Below are 17,499 nucleotides of genomic sequence, written 5' to 3'. Positions count from 1 at the left end.
CCTGAGTCCTGCCACCCACAGCAGCTGGAACCCCGTGAATCTACCTTCTCAACTAACACCCCAGGCCTCGAAAAGCCACTTGGTCTTGGAGTCCACACTTCCTGCAAATAAAATATTTCTCCTCGTCCTAACTTGGAAGCTGAAGTCCATCCTTTCTTCTAAATTCACTTTTGTGGTTTAAACATCTTCCCATTTGGACATCAAAGCACTTTAATCCATTCCACAGATCCCTTAAATTCAAATTTAATATTTTCATAAATTCTTTGACACTTAGAATTCTACATTTTTTTTTTATTCTGTGAATCTAGGAGAGCAGAAAAACCTGGCTATTTTAAAAAGACACCCAAAAAACTTACCTTTTATACTTATACTTTCTTGTTATTATGTGTGTGTGTGTGTGTGTACACATGTGTGCTGGTGTGTGAACACACGCATGTGGAAGCCAGAGGTCAGCCCTGAGTGTAATTCCTCCAGAATCATCAACTTTATTTTTGTCCTCTGACCTCCAAACATGTGCTGTGGCATGCACACACTCCCATCATGCATATTACTATTATGATTATGATTATCAGATTACAAAGTAAGAAAGTTATATTTTTTAATTACTTAGGAGACAAACATCAAGGACCATCTCTGAGGGAGTCTCTAGGTTTGGTTAGTTGAGGTAGGAAGACCCACCCACCCAAAATGTGGGCAATACCATTCCATGGCCTAGGGGCCCAGACTGAGTGAAAAGGAGAAAGTAAGCTGAGCACCAGCATGCACCTCTCCCTGTTTCCTCACTGCAGACACAATGTGAGCAGCCACCTCACACTCCTGCCTCCCTGCCTTCCCTGATGTGTGCCTGTCTGGCCTTGAACTGCCAAAATAAACCCTTTCTTCTTGTGCTTTTATGTGCATGAGTTTTTTGCCTGGATGTATGTATACACACTGCATGCACAGCTGGTCCCTCGAAGGCCAGGAGAGGGAGCCGGATCCCCTGCAACTGGAGTTACAGACATAGGTAAGCTGTCATGTGAGTGTGGGGAACTGAACCCAGGTCCTCCAGACAAGCAGGCAGTGCTCTTACCACTGTACCATCTGTCCAACATCCTTCCTCCTTTAAGCTGTTTGTCAGGTATTTGGTTACAGTGAACAAGAAAAAAGTAACTGGTTCAGTTGCTACGGAGTTATTTTGAGTGTTGGATATTATGCTTTACAACTTTATCCCCCAGAGACTCAAGAGCAGTGGTTATCAACCTGTGGGTCGTGACCCCTTTGGAAGTCCAATGACCTTTTTACAGGGGTTGCCTAAGACCACCCTGCCTGTCAGATATTTCCATTTACACTATGTTTACATTACATTTGTTCATAACAGTAGCAAAATTTCAGTTATGAAGTAGTAACAAAAGTAATTTTATAGCTGTGGGTCACCACAACATGAACTATATATCAAAGGGTCTCAGCATTAGGAAGGTTGGGAACCACTGCTCTAGAGTCTGTTTCTGGTGTGGAATGTTTGGATTGAGGGCTTATCGATTTAGGCACAATGCAGAAGTAAATCTGCATCCACATAAAACTCAAGTCTACTATGGTGTCGGGGTAACGGCAGCGAGGTAGGCTTGAGAGAAGACTCCAGCGAGGAAGGGGCCTTGCAAAGGCGCCTGGGAAGTTCCCACGCCTGCTGACCCGGGTGTAGGTGTGTAGAACGGGCCTCACTAGAACCTAGTGCTTCTTCCGGATGAGGAGAAGGCAGCCAAGCTTTAGCTACAGTGTGCACCAGCAGAACAGACTGTACTCTGGAAAGGCCAAGGTCAAGAGAATAACAGACATGGAGCCCCGAGATTCCAGTCATTATCCCCTCCCCCAGCTTCACACACACACACACACACACACACACACACACACACACACACACACACACAACTATTTTAATGGACCAGAAGTGGCGGCGCACGTCTTTAATCACAGCACTGGGGAGGCAGAGAAAGGAAGATCTCTGTGAGTTCCAGGCCAGAGAGGACTGAAACCTGCTTTCAAAAACGAGAAACAAAATGAGTCTGGGGAGACAACAGCTGAGTAAAGGCACCTGCCATCAAGTCCGATGACCGGGACTGGATTCCTGGAACCCGAACGATGTGACGCCCATGTGAGTGTTCATGGGCACACACACACACACACACACACACACACACACACACACACATGTAAATGTAAAAACAATTGAAGCTTAGCTAAGATTCATAATTGACTGTGTGTGTACATGCGTACACACAGCATGCGTGGGAGAATGTTTTTAGTGCATTACAAAATCAAATCCATTACCTGTGCCTTATATGGTTTATAACCTTCTTTTATCAGCTCCATAGATGTATTTCTTCTTGAGTCTATCCTATAAAAATAAACAATATTAATGTAACTTCAAGTCTCTATTGATTATCTTTCTTCTTCTAAATCTACACTTTTATTACAAAACAAATATTAAAACATAAAGTTTTTATATGTCTACAAATAGAAAATTTGTTTCTGTGTAAGTTGTTTCAAATAGGCAGTTATTCTTAAGCCTCTGAGGTCTCAGATATTCTCTTTTGTTCAGGCATAGAATCATTTCATGACTCTTAGCTGTGCAATGTCCTAGCTTTTTTGGAGGATAGTTTCCACATAAGTAGTAGAGAGATATTCCTGGGGTAGTGGACAATGTGAGTTACCCTAAGTGGCCTTGTTGCCTGTCTTATGTGAGGGGCTAAAAAAGGTGAACAGCAAGTACCAAGTTAGTTTAAACAAACCTGGAGCTCTCCTAAAAGGTAGAAAGCAGAACAGGCTAGCCTCTGCTAGCTGGTATGTCTCTTCTGTGCAGGAATGTTAGTGGTCTCTGGTCTCCAGTATCAAGGATCTCAAGGCAGGGCAGATGTGTCCAGGATTTGCCAGTGCGGGCCCAAGGTTGTCATGAACTCAACTGTGTCCCCTCCAGATTCATGTCCAAAAGCCAGAATCCTCAGGACCTAAGAATACAATTATGTTCAGAGGCAGAGACTGAAAAGGTGTCGTCAAGAGTAGACGACAGGACAAAGTCAGGGCCCTGAAGAAACAGGGTGAGTGTCCCTAGAAGAGGAAGAGACACTAGGGATGGGCCACATGTGAACATGGAAAGAAATCAGGCATCTGCCAGCCAAGGGCAACAGGCTTGGGGGAGCCCAAACTGCTGACTCTGACAGAGACTGGCGAGGACTCTGAAAGTAGTGATTCCAGGAATGGCTGCGGTTTTCTGGCCAGAAAAGTCAGAAGGGAGCTCTGGTTTCTTGTCTCCTAAACATCAACCCTGCCTGAAGGCGGAGGGAGTGTGGGATGAAACTCCATGTCAGGCGCTAATCCCTTCTGGTAAACAGCTTTGGAAATGGGTTTTCATGGTGGCCAGGAGTTGATATCTATTTCTCAGTTTCAGCCCATCTCCTAAATGATGTTAGTGTTATCTCTTCAAAGTGGGGAATGTTGCAGTAGCCTTGACCCAGGCCCTGTGAGCCACATTAAGGGAAAGCTGTTTCCTCCTGATCAAAAGAATGGAACTTTTTTTCCCCCAAAACTCTGACCTTGGGTGGAGATCTAACCTTCCAAGCAACCCACAATGTAAGTTAATTCAACTGCACCTGTCAATCATCTGGCCAGGGGATAATCCCTCCAGATGGCTGCCTGACTAAAGAGCTGGGAGGAATAATTACCCCTTAGCCAGATAATGTACTTTCTTCCCCACCTGCGATAGAGTCTTTGTGAACTGCCTGAGGCTCTGTGAAGTCTCCCTGCCTTTCTGAGTTCTTTTACTTTTCTTCTTTCTGTGTCTTTCTTTCAGACGTTGGCCAGAGCCTAAATGTTTTCTCTGGTACTTTGGGCTTTTTGATGCTTTTCCTTCTGCTATGTGGCCACCTGCTAACTGGCCGTGGGCTAACTCAAACAGGCTTGGATTTCTCTCTTCTTTACCTCTCTCCACCTGACAACAGCCAAAACTCCTCCTCCTCTTCCTCCTCCTCTTCCTCCTCCTCCTCCTCTTCTGGACATGGTCTCACTTTGTAGCCCTGGCTGGCCTTAAACTCACAGAGATCTACCTGCCTCTGACTACAGAGTGTTGGTGTATGCTACTACACCTGGCAAAATTATTTTATTAATGAGACTAAGAATCTAAAGAGGGGACCCAAATTTCTCCAGCATCAACATCTTACCCTCACACTTTTCTGGCTTCCTAAACTATTGGTTATACATTTCTGGTGTTTAAGTTACCACAACTGTGATATCGTGTTACAGCAGTTCTAGCAAATCATGCGGGCGCCATCAGGGCTATAGCTACTAGGGGTGTTGAGTGGATTCCCAGAAAGCAGTGAAGATGGTGTGTCCTTCCAGCCAGTAGCTCCAGGGGCAGCTTGCTGCTCCAGCCTCAGGGATCCAGAAAAGCGACAGCACCGTGGAGTCACACCAGGCACAGTAAGACCCTGTGTCAAAACCCAACAACAACAAAAAACAGAAACAAAAACAAACCCCCGCCCACAAGCAAACAAGGCATTCCATGCAGGTTGAGAGCCACGGTTCTGGTGATGCTGGTATGCAGATCCTGGCTTTTAGGATTGCACTACAAGATGTCATATGTGCGCTCCAGAAATCAGCTCTCCTGTCCCTGCGAGGTTGCTTCCATTTCTCAGTGTGTCACTGTGACTACATGGCCTCGTGCTTTTGGAAGGTTCCTAGACAAATATGGATGAGTTTTATTAGCTGCACACACACACACACACACACACACACACACACACACACACACACGACAGCATTTCACTAAGGTAGCCCTAGCTTTCCAGGAGAAGCTTTCCCTGTGTGGATCCACCTGCCTCTGCTTCCCCAGTACTGGGATTAAAGTCATGTGCCACCACACCTACATAGATAGATAGATAGATAGATAGATAGATAGATAGATAGATAGATAGATAGATTTTTTCCTTTCCCAAAAAAACTTGCCCCAGGCATTCATGATGGCCCATGCCTTTAATCCCAGCACTCAGGAGGCAGAGACAGGCAAATTTCTGAGTTCGAGGCTAGACTGATCTACAAAGCAAATTCCAGGACAGCCAGGGCTATTACACAGAGAAACCTTCTTGGGAAAAAAAGCAAAACAAAACATTGTCATGTCTCTAAAATGTTAAGGAAGCAATTTGATGTGAGAAGGTTTGAGCTGGAAAACAGCAGTCTTGCTCTATTCCTGCAACAGCTGAGATCTAGCTGTCCTTCCTATCGTGGAGAGTGAGAACTCCCCTGCTGTGCTGGACAGATGTCCAGATTCCATGGCCAAGAATGCGCTGTCTAAATGCTGTTCGGTCTTCAACGGTGGAACTCCACCCTTTACTTAGCTGTAAGTATGTGTGGAATGTTATGATAAGACGTAGCAATACTGGTGGTCAGACATGAAAACGGTGGGGAGACAAAGGTATACGTGTGAAATAAACTCAGTATTTTAATTTTTTTGTTTTTTTGTTTTTGTTTTTTTTTTGTTTTTTCGAGACAGGGTTTCTCTGTGTAGCTTTGCGCCTTTCCTGGAACTCACTTGGTAGCCCAGGCTGGCCTTGAACTCACAGAGATCCGCCTGGCTCTGCCTCCCGAGTGCTGGGATTAAAGGCGTGCGCCACCACCGCCCGGCAAAACTGCATTTCTTATATATGTTTGAAACACGGCATCATTTAGCCCACGCCGAACTCAAACTCACTGTGTAGCCAAGGATGACTTTGAACCCCTGATCCTTCTGCCTCCACTTCCTAAATTCTGAGATTACAAGCATGTGCCACCATGCTGGGACTCATGTGGCGCTGGGGATGGAATCCGGGACTTCGTCCTCGCTAAGCAAGCTGCCAACTGAGCTACACATGCCCAGCCCTGAATATCACATTTTCATGACCATTTCAGCAATCCCATCAGCACTCAGTAATCTTCACGATCAATACCATCTCTGCCAATTTTTTTTTGTTGTTGTTTATTTTGTTTTTTTGTAGCCCTGGCTGTCCTGGAGCTCACTCTGTAGATCAAGCTGGCCTCCAACTCAGAGATCCTCCTGCCTCTGCCTCCCGAGTGTTGGAATTGAAGGCATGCCCTGCCACCACTTCATTCAAATTCAAATGAAGGCATTTGAATGCTGGGAAACTGGAGGCCTGTTTGGGGTCTGTTTCCAGTACTGTGGAACTTGCCTGCCCCAGCTCCTGCTTTATGCAGGAGACTAAGCGCGCTCGGGTCTCAGCGGCCGCAATCCCGGGCCCCACCGCGAGGGTGCGCTACGACCTCAGGTCCCCCTCGAGTACCCAGCCCGGGGCGGTCCGCCCGGGCAGGAGCGGGGCGGGGCACCGAGCAAAGGTTGGCCTCTTAGCCCGGGACCTTCTCCGCAGCTCCGCAGCATCATGACGGTGGGCGCCCGGCTCCGAAGCAAAGCCGCGAGCACCTTCGCGCGCCGAGGGCCCCTGGGGCGATCGCGCGGCGCCGGCGACGAGGAGACCGATGCCATCGTGGAGCACCTGGAGGGTGAGGACGAGGACCCGGCGAGCCAGGACGGTGCGCGCGAGGAGAGCGGACGGCGCGCGGGGACCCCGGGCGCGCGCAGAGTGCACCTCGCGGCTCTGCCCGAGCGCTACGAGCCCCTGGAGGAGCCCGCGCCAGGCGACAAGCCCAAGAAGAGGTACCGGCGAAAACTGAAGAAGTACGGCAAGGTAGGTCCCCAGGGCCCGGCCGCCCTGATCCAGACAGAACTGGGAGTTGCGCTGGGTGGAGCTGTGCCGGAGTCGCCGCCAGGACAGTCACTTGGAGGGTGGTGCTGTGCGCGCAGGCTTAGGCGGGCAGGACCCTGCGCCCGGTTTTCGCTGGTGGGAAGGGAATGTTGGAGCCGTGGTGAGGTTAAGTGACTCAGGGATCGTGACCCAGTTGGGAAGTTGCAGCCCGGGTGCATCCCTACCCCCCGCCCCCCTGGCCACCCCGCCACCTGAGAACGTTAAGTGATTCTGTCGTAGACGCCGCCGAAGTTATCCGCGGGGCGTCCTGACTCAGCCAGTACACACCTAGCACCTGTGGAATCTCCCTTTCTCCGGCAGTGATCTCTGCACTTTGAACTTGAGGTGTTCTGCCTGCCTTTTGCTCGGGTAGGAAGGGGTGGGAGAGCGAGAGGAGGGATGAATGGGGAACGGAATGAGTTTCATGTCCAGGGTCAATGGTTCTGGTTCCCAGGTGCCCTTGCCTGAAAGCAGAATTGCTTTCTTGGCCTGGACGAGGCTGCGGGAGGGTGTTTGTGTGTGGAGGTGGGGGTAGGGGAAATCACAAAACTCATTGATTGTGTTCCGGCCAAAGTCCGCTGGCCTCTCCTGACTTTACTCAGTGGCCTGCAGTGGGTGACCTTTATCATACCCGAGGCATCCAGTCCCTTGTCAGGAGTTTTCTCAGTCTCCTGAAAGATATGGCAGTGCTCGGTCACAAGCAGGCAATGAAAGTGAATTAATGGCGCGGGTTCCTCAGTTGGACGCTGGCATCGGGAGAGGTTTTGGGGTACCAGGCATTGTGCATACACTAACAGCGGGTGGGGAGAGTCCAAGGCCCACCAGGGAGATGTGGCAGAGCTGGGGCACGGGCTCCCTCACTGCATAGCAGAGAACCTAGCGATGACTCATCTCAGTGAGGCTAGTAAAATCAGGGACGCTTTCAAATCGCCCTGACAAGGACGCCGGGCAGAAGAAAAGATAAGATTTCACCTCGGGAAGACAAGACAAGGAATCCCACACCTGTAACCCCAGGTACTCTGGAGGGCGGGACTGGATGATCGAAAGTTCAAGGCTAGCCTGGGCTATATGACAAGCTCCTATCAATAAAGCCTATCACCACAGCTAACACTGAGGTACCAGACCACACTAATTAGGATAGCTATTAAAAAAAAAAAAAAGACAAAATCCAAACATAAAGTAATAATGTTCGTGAGGATGTGGAGAAATTTTGAGCCTTGTACACTGGTGTTGGGATGTGTAAAATGGTGTAACTGCTGTGGAAAGCAACTTAGAAGAACCTCAGCAAGCTGAACACAGAACTACTCTATGGTCTCAGGGTTCCACTCCAGGAGCTATGATGAAAGAATCGAAGGCTGGGCTGGGGTGTATGTAGCTCAGGTGGTTGAGTGCTGGCCTAGCATGCACAAAGATCTGGTTGGATCCCTGGTGCTGTTTTAACTCGGCGTGGTGGTCCATATCCGTAATCCCAGCACTCGGGAAGTGCAGGCGAGGAGATCAGGATCTGGCTTTGTGGGTAAGGGTGCTCACTGCCACACCTTACAATCCGAGTTCAATCCCCAGAACCTTAGAAAACCGACTTCCACAGCTGCCACCTGACCACGTATACACTGTGGCACACGTGCACATGTGTGGATACACGCTGCATCTACTAAATACATGTAACTAAAAAAATTGTGTTAAAATAGTCCAGAGTAATTGCTGCTTACCCTAGAGAGTTCCTGGGCTACATGACATTCTAGCTTTTTTTTTTTTAAAAAGGATTGAAAAGAGCTACTCAAGCAAATATTTTTTTAACTTTAATTTTTCATGTGTATGGGTGTTTTTGCCTTCATAAATGTTTGTGAAGCAAATAATTTTACACAGTTGTTCACATTTACCAAGTCTCTCTCATTTACCAACGGACAAAAAGTGAAAAAAAGATCTGGGCGGTGGTGGCGCACGCCTTTAATCCCAGCACTCGGGAGGCAGAGCCAGGTGGATCTCTGTGAGTTCAAGGCCAGCCTGGTCTACAGAGCGAGATCCAGGAAAGGTGCAAAGCTACACAGAGAAACCCTGTCTCAAAAAACCAAAAAAAAAAAAAAAATCCAAATATATATATATATATATATATATATATATATATATATATATGAGTAGAAGAACAACATGTGGGCTAGACACACTATGGATTATTATTTAATAACCATAAGAAGAACTAATATCAGCTGCCATGTGGCGCAACATGATGTTAAGTGGAAAAAGCCATGATTCCCTTTCTAGGAAACGTCCAGATAGGTAAGTCCAGACACAATGGTGATGCCGAGTTTAGGGACTGGACAGAGGCATAGAGACACCCACTTTATGTGTGGTTCCCTTCTGGGATGAGAACGTTTTGGAAGTGGACAGAACTGGCATTTACACATTCCATGCCACTCACTTTCTCACTTTATAAAATCTCTTATTTTATATGGATGGGAGGGTTTTTTGCCTACATGTATGTCTGTGCCACTTGCCTCATGACCACAGAGGCCAGAAGAGGACATTGATTCCCCTGGAACTGGAGTCACAGACGGTTGTGAGCTGCCACGTGGGAGCTGGAAACTGAACCCAGGTCCTCTAGAAGAGCAGCCAGAGCTCTTAACTGCTGAGCCAGCTCTCCAGCTGTGTGTGTGTGTGTGTGTGTGTGTGTGAGAGAGAGAGAGAGAGAGAGAGAGAGAGAGAGAGAGAGAGAGAGAGAGAGAGAGAGATTGATTTTGACATGAAAAGGGGGTTTTTGACCAAAATGGGGAGAAGAGAGATGTGGGAAAGCTCTGGAATGTTACATACTAGCTCAGTAGTCCCAAGAAGTCGAGATGAGATTTCAGCCCCACGTGGGGGGTCACAAGAGTCATCCTGGCTTCCCCCTCCTCAGACCAGCTGAGAGTGTACCAGGCTCCTACAAGAAGGAAAAAGACCCCCCTTTCCTGCAAAGCCCTAAGAACAGCCACCATCCTGCAGAAGATGGGGGTGGGGTGGATCTGTACCCGCCTCAGTTGCCAGGCGAGGCTTTCTGTTAGAAATGAATAGCGCCAATCATTGGTTATTACAGACTGTGTTTTCTTTGAGTTCCCATTCCTGTTAACTTCTCAGATCCTTCACCCAAGCCCCTTCCTGCTTCTATTTAAGGAAAGTTGTTGGCTTTTGTGCAACATGAAAGAGCATGCTCACTCCCCCGCTGCCCCACCCACCCCCACCAGCGTCGTGGTCCTACCCAGGAGCCAACCCTCACTCTGTACTGGTCCAGCCTTCTGGAAGCCTTTGTGCCTGGGCCTCTTGTAGAGATCAATGTTCCCAGCTGATTTAAAGGAAATAATTGCATTCCTCTGGTGCACAAATTACTGTTAAAATGCTATCTGCTGGGCGCTGGGGAAAGGAAGGAACCTGAGTCAGCGGGGTTCCGCCAGGAGGCTGGATACCTGCTACCTTCTTTCTCTATGTTCCATGCCTCGGTTCCCTCAGCAGCCCTGGGAAGCTGGCGTGGAAGAGAATGAAGCTGCAGAGCCAGACAGCTGAGGAGCTGGGAGGGAGCCTGGCCTGGCCCCTTCCTCTGCGGATCTGTGGGCGAGAAGGATGGAACATGCCTGGCTCAGACTTAGCTGAAAATAATAGGCTGCCCTTGCAGCCCCCTTAAGAGGCCTGGAGAGGAGTGCAGTAAGAAAGAGAATTCAGTTGTGTTAATCAGGAAGCTGGGAGAGGGTTGGAGGGTAACACAGAAAGTGTGGGGTAAGGCAGGTATGGTGTCGCAGGCTTGTAAGCCCAGCATTCTGGAAACTGAGGTAGGAGGATCAGGAGTTCAGGGCCAACCTGGGCTACATAGTGAGTGGGACCCATCTCAAAAAAAAAAAAAAAAAAGTGAGACTTGGTGATAGAGCTCACTGGTAGACCACTTGATTAGTGTGTACCAAGACCTATCTTTGACCACACTACAAAAAGAAGGGAAAAGTAGAAGACATGTTCTCATGTTTAAAGTAGGTCAAGAGCCAGTCTACCAGATGTGAGAGCTGTATGGCTATCCATACAGCCAAGCTGTATGACCTTGGGCTTGGCTTCCCGTCACTGCCTGTTTCTTCCTCTGTACCATTTGATAATATGAGGGCTGGGCTGGGGGAGAGTGCATGCCGAGTAAGCATGAGAACCGAGTGAAAAGCTTGGCACGGGGGCACAGTACTTATAAACCCAGCTCTGGGAAGGTGAAGACAGGAGACGAGCCAGTGTAGATGAACCTGTGAACTCAGGTTCTGTGGGAGAGCTTGTCTCTAAATAAATAAACAAGGTGGAGAGCAATTTAGGAAGACACTGAGTATGGATCTCACACACATACACACACACACACACACACACACACACACACACACACACACACACCCCACCCCACCCTACCAACACACATACCAGGGCATATCGAGAGTCAATAAACGAATCCATGTGGAAGTTCTAGATGCCAGGGTGCCTGACTGGAGCTGTATGCTGTTACCCTCTCAGGAGTGGGTTCTCTTTATTCAGATTCTGTAGCTGACCACGCACCTCAAGTTGGCGCCAGGCCCGAGGGCAGCTCAACAGAGGACTTGACCTTTGGGATCAGACAGTGACGTCTGTGGAGAAATGATTTCCTCTTCTAAATCAGAGGGACATGGGGTCCCTAGCCCCCACTGGGGGTTGGCTGCGATGTTCTCTACAGCTCTGGAACTCAGAGCTAAAATCATCAGGGCTGCTCCTTCCTGGCTCTTTGCAGCTTCCTCCCATTCAAAGCCAATAATACACTCTACCCCATATCTTCCTTCTCGCCCCTCTCCCCTCCATCTTCTGCCTGACCCCCGTGACCCTCTGCATTTACTCAAATGGAGGAGAGCCACTCTTTGCCTGGTGTGCTGGAGGTGGGCCCCAGGGAACCTCCCATCTGGAGACGTCTTAGCCAAGTCCCTCTTGCCATTTCAGGTAATAGAGTCACGAGTTCTGAGAAGTAAGGTGTGAATCTGAGGGCTAGCCTGGCACCCTCCTCTCCCACGCTTTCCCATCTTCAGCCTCCCTGTGAGAGATTTGTTTCACTCCAAGTCCTTTCCTTCCAACAGCACTGGTGTGGAAGTCAGTAGCTTCTTTGGTGTCTTTGCTTTGTGCTTCTCGAAGCTGTTTTGAAGGTGTTCCAGTTAATGAGCTAGCTCAGAAGACTTTTCCCCAAAATTGTAAAGGTGAAGTGATAAGTAGTTGGTTTGTTTGTTTGTTTGGGTTTTTTTTGTTTGTTTGTTTTTTGGTAACCAGCTATGGGAAAGAGAATGTACAAATACCACCAGCGTCAGGTTTCAGGTGAGCAGTTTGATTCTGGTGTCATTGTTCATAAAGGACCAGTGTTGCTGGTTGCAATTGCTCCAGGGGTACATGGTATTTGTTGTTTCAAACATGTAAAATTCTCCCACGGACTCTTTTCAACACATTTATAGAATTCTCTCTCTCTCTCTTCCCCTCTCTCATCACACACACACACACACACACACACACACACACACACACACACACACACACACGTGTCTCCTTGAGAAATGGATAAGGCGGTGTCTTGAGACATAAATCTACCAGTTTCTCCCAAAGCTTGTCATGACCTAATAAGGGATTGAGAGAAAGACCTCAGCTTTCTCTACAGGCTGGGAGTATCTGAATGGGTACATTCTGTAGTGTAGGGACTCATACATCCACACCATGGACAACTCAAGGCAGTACTCATAGGTAACTCCATATGCTCTTTAGAAAATTTCCTAGCAAGGCATTGTGGCTCATACCTATAATCCCAGTACTGAGAGAGCTGAGACAGGAGGATCAACATGAGTTGAAGCCCAGCCTGGGTTACATGGTATGTTCCATGCCCGCTCAGCTACTGAGTGAGATCCTTTCTCAAAATGAGAGAGAGAGAGAGAGAGAGAGAGAGAGAGAGAGAGAGAGAGAGAGAGAGAGAGAGAGAGAACTTTGCTGAGAAATAATACCTCAGACTGATATATTGCACCACAGAGCTAAGTTACTCTGTAACAGAAAGAAGCTGACACTGTGGGCACCAACTCTTCCTGCAGCACATGCTGGGTACTGCTCCCTGTGCTCCCCTTGAATAAACTCCTCAGTCTTCTTTAACACACACACACACACACACACACACACACACACACACACACACACACACGCACACGCACAGAAGGCCACTACATATTCCCATTATACAGACAAGGAAACTGAGGCCAAGCAATGTTAAGGGAAGGATGGGATTGGAACTCCTGGCCATGAGCACAAGGACAATTACAGACCGCCTTCATTAGAGAGAGGTATAACATGGGGTGAAGGCTTTTGGCTCTGCAGTGAGATTTCTTTGGGGAGGATTCAGCTCTGCCCCTTCCCAGCTGTGTGGTATCAAAGGCATGTGACTTCCCTGTGATTTCTTCTGGCTGATCCCTTAAGTGAAGTCCATCGAGGACATACCAGTCACCTGTTAAGCCAACTTGTTTTGTGCAACGAGAGACAGTGCCAGAAGAATTATGGGATATCAGGAGGTGGATGCCCCAAGCAGAGAGTTGAATGCATGAATGTGAGCTGGAGTTACCAGCATTTAAGACACATTCAAAGTCCAGGGATTCTAGGCAGAGCACGGAGGAGGATCCAGCACTGAGGAGCCTCAGTGGTTCAAACTCTGAAAGAAGATACAATCACCGGGGAGTGTTTAGAAGGAATGCCCTGTGGAGTAGGAGAGAGCCAGGAGGAGATGGGGTCAGGTGATCACAAAGCTCAGGGAGGGAAAAACAGAACCCTCCATGGACCACACAGCATGGAGGTTTTGGGCATCCTGGACCAGGCAGTCCCTGGACGGTTGCGGGCAGCAGCTAGTATGACAGGGAAGAAATGTGGAATGGAGTCCGTGTCTGGAGGCTTTTTCCCTTGGAGAGCAGAGACGCGGGGCGGGAGATGCCGAAGTGACTTTACATGGTATAAGCTAAGGAATGGGCTGACAGGAAGATAAGGGTGCTACTGGAGGAGAGAAACCAAGGAATGGTGGGGAAGACGTGAGAAAAAGGGCCAGTTCCCGTGGTTACACTGGCAGGTGGGAGAAGCCAGGAGCCAGAGCACCCGGCTTAGGGCCGATAGGGGAAGATGAACGGGTTCCCTAAACAACGAGGACACGAGCTCTGCTAGTGTGTAGAGATGGCTGGGGTCGGGAGAGGAAAAGGTTGGGCCGTATCTGAAAGAGAGGTCAACCCACCTGGGCAGGTGGGGTGGCTTCACCGGGCAGCCCTGGCTGTCTCCGTGAGCCTGGTGATTGGGATCGGGGATCTTCACTGGAACCGGGCTGCGTTTTTTGTAGTTCGAAAAAATCACAGGGCTGAGAGCCAAGAGGTGCGAGAGAAGGTTCGGGTCGGTTATGTGGATGTCAAGAATGACAAAAGAATGTGGAGGTGGGAAGAGGAAGACCGGGGCACAATGCAGTAGATGCTAGCCATTCGTGGTCTCAAAGTTTTGATGTAACTCCATCCGAGTCCCTGGCATTTGATGTCCCCTGTCCCAGCACCCACCCTCACCGAGGAGGAGGAGGAGGAGGAGGAGGAGGAGGAGGAGGAGGAGGGGAAGGAGGAGGGGAAGGAGGAGGAGGAGGAGGAGGAGGAGGAGGAGGAGGAGGAGGAGGAGGAGGAGGAGGAGGAGGAAGGCAGCATCCGAAAAGCATTGCCTGGTCCTTACCCTCAACAAATATAAGACTGTTCTGGAAACATAAAAGGCTTGTGCACATGCAGCCCTTGGAGAGTGGTGAAGACTTCCGGGTTACAAACACGCGGGTCAGACCAGAGTAGGCACTAGGTGCATAGGAAGGACCAGCTGAGCTGTCTAACAAACTGCCTGAAGGAAAGCTTGACCCCGCCTATGACGGCGCTGACACTTTCAACTGGGGAAGTGGGGTGAGTCTCAGTTTAAAACAACAAAGGCGTTTTAGTTCTAGAGCTGGCCGCCTCCATGCTGTTTCTAAGAAGGCTGGCGAGTTATCTGGACATGTGCTGCGCTTGCGCGCACTTTGCAAGGAGAATGTCTGTTGTGAGCAGGGATGGGGACCCAGGACACTACAGATGTGAAGACACGGGGCCTCCATGGATTGATCGCCCTGGATATATGAAAGCGAACGATTCTCCTCTGTGCATGTCTCGGTGACTCGTGGAAGAATCAACAGGTTGCCTCACCTAACCTTTGCTTCTCTCTTCCTTAAAAACAGAATTTCGGGAAGGCCATCAGCAAAGGATGCCGGTACATCGTCATCGGCCTGCAGGGATTTGCTGCGGCCTACTCCGCCCCATTTGGAGTGGCCACCAGCGTGGTTTCCTTCGTGCGCTAACTGGAGCTGCAGGGGCAGGCATCACCAGAATGCTTCTGCCCCAAGGGACAGTGTGAATCCACCAGCACTTCAGACTTGGACTCACGGGAACTCGGAAGAGGAACCCTGCTTCGTGCTCCATTGTTGGACTGGTTGAGTGTTAGGCAGGCATCCGCTGAGCCACTCGATTCTCTTAGACGTGCGTGGATTCAGGGATCAGCCCTGCGGAGAATTAGGCCAAGGTCAAGTTGGGGTTAGGGGTTAGGCTAGCCTTCCTGGGGCACAGGCAGGCAGACCCATGGCAGGTCTGGGGTCTGAGCCATGCGGGCAGTGGGTGAGTGTTGAGGGAGGAGAATGCAGAGCTCTAAAGGGATAGTTGCTAGGTTCTGGAAAGGTCGAGGGGGCTGATGGGCACTGGCCTTGGCCTACGTTGATCCTCTCCTTGAGGACAGGGAGGGAGCTGTTTGTTTCTGACGTCTCTCTCTCAACCTCCTCGCTTTGGTTTACCGAGCTGTCATCGGGAGTTTAATTACAGGTTTGGGAAGAAAGAAGGAAGGAAACCGTCTTTGAAGACCACGATGCTTTGAAACCCGTGTTCACAGCTGTGTGGGGACTGTTGAAAGCAGATCAGAGTGTGTCATTTTCCTAAGTATTTCATAACTATGCAGCCGGCAATGAGGGAGTGAGGGCAAGTTCAGATGAAAGCCTGGAGGCTGCTGCAGGTGCTTAGAGTCTGAACCTGGTCCAGTGACTGTGTCTGCAGCAGGCAGGACTCCTGCAGATGTGGTGGTTATCCATACTGGTCCACTGCTGACTGGTGCCTAACTCCCCCATTTGATTGAGGAGAGAGAGAAAAAGGGACAGAGAGAGAGAGGGGGGGGGGAGAGAGAGAGAGAGAGAGACAGAGAGAGAGAGAGAGACAGAGAGAGAGAGAGAGAGAGAGAGAGAGAGAGAGAGAGAAAGGGGGAGAGAGAGAGTGAGTTGACAGGTGTATTTGTATATTTAGAGGAGCAACCAGCAAGTAAGAGGGGCAGGAAAAAGAAAAGGAACCAAGATGGGGACCCAGGGATGCATGCTTGTGATGGGATCTCTCCGTGCATGTAAGGCCAGAGGAAGCTGGGGGACCAGAGCCACCATGGTAGCTGAGTTAACACTTCTTAGGCCAGCGTCTCACTTGGATTCAAAGATTAGGCACGAGACCCAGGCTTGACGCTCACCAAGGATGGTTCGTAGACTGCCATTGAGTGCTCAGAGAATGAGGGAAGAAGCCCTTTAGAGGCCAGGATGTTTGGGAAACCGTACTGGTGTGTTTCACAACTGTTTTCAGAGTCATCCATGGAGGTTCCTCCCACCATGACCCTTGGCCCACCCCACAGCAGGCCAGAATCCCAACTTTGCTTCTAGAGTATTCAAGATCCAGAGCGGTTCTTGGGACCACTCTCCAGGATCAGTATCAGCTTGTTGGCCTGGAAGGCTTCCTGGGGCACACAAAGAAAGCCAAGATGCTCATACCCCACCCATTGGGCCAGGCCATCAGACACTGATGGTAGGGGATGGACAGACCGACAGATGGACAGACAGATGGACAGAAGAGGGGCAGGTAGAGGAGACAGCAGCAGTTGCCCACTTAGACCCAGCCTCCCCTCTGGAAGCTCCTTTTGAAGCTCCCCAGTCCCTGGAGCTGGGAAATAAGTGGCCTTCCTTTATCTCTAGTAGTGCAAGCTGGTTATATGCAGGTTCACAAATGTGATGGAATGATGCCTCTTTGCCACCTCCTGCTGCCACCGAGCCCCAGGGAGCCCATGACATCCTGCTAGGTAGGGAGACCTGTGACCCAGGAAGGGATGAACAGTCAAGAGCACTTCCTTCCCCAGGAGTCTCTTCCTCTCCACCTCCCAAAATCAGCAAAGCCAAGCACATCTGGCCCCGTGCCTCCAAATCCAGCTAAGAATTAACTCAGAAATGTCCAAAGTCAAAAGCTTGCAGGGGCTGTCCTGGGACTCGGCCAGGCTCGCTGGAAGGTGACTTCAGCCCTGAGCAGACTGTGTGGTCACATCCCCTGTGTGGGACTCCTGGTTCATGTAGCAGACCGCTCTGCTGCTTTTCTCTGTATTCTCCTGTGTTCAGCAGCAGGGCCCACACCCTGCTGCAACTGAATTGAAGAGCTTGGCTTTCCCATTTCTGGCTTCCAACCTTTTTTCCCCCTGTATCCCTCTCTTGCCTTATGTAAATAAAAGTCCCAGCTTGTCTTGGTTTTCCTACGTGTCACAGGCTCTCTCTCTCCTGAGGAAGGTGGTTGGAGCCCAGTAGGACCTGGGAATGTGGGAGGGTGGGTGATGGTGCCTGGGCCCCCACACATCGGCGGTGATAAAGGCTTCATTTTCTGGAATC

The 17,499-nt window shown here is 49.6% G+C and overlaps 1 protein-coding gene across 1 annotated transcript; it reads left to right on the top strand.

Annotated features, from left to right (window-relative positions):
- Nucleotides 1–6,328: 6,328 nt before the first annotated feature.
- Nucleotides 6,329–17,363, top strand: C11H1orf115 (chromosome 11 C1orf115 homolog). The gene is made up of 2 exons (XM_006988618.4): nt 6,329–6,704; nt 15,010–17,363. The coding sequence occupies exons 1-2, from the start codon at nt 6,399–6,401 to the stop codon at nt 15,127–15,129; spliced, it is 426 nt and encodes a 141-aa protein (XP_006988680.1). The 5' UTR covers nt 6,329–6,398; the 3' UTR covers nt 15,130–17,363.
- Nucleotides 17,364–17,499: the final 136 nt, after the last annotated feature.

The sequence above is a fragment of the Peromyscus maniculatus genome, chromosome 11, assembly GCF_049852395.1.
Source record: "Peromyscus maniculatus bairdii isolate BWxNUB_F1_BW_parent chromosome 11, HU_Pman_BW_mat_3.1, whole genome shotgun sequence".
Lineage (NCBI taxonomy): Eukaryota > Metazoa > Chordata > Mammalia > Rodentia > Cricetidae > Peromyscus > Peromyscus maniculatus.
The sequence above is the reverse complement of the archived record's forward strand: the minus strand, read 5'-3'. Positions and strand labels throughout refer to the sequence as shown.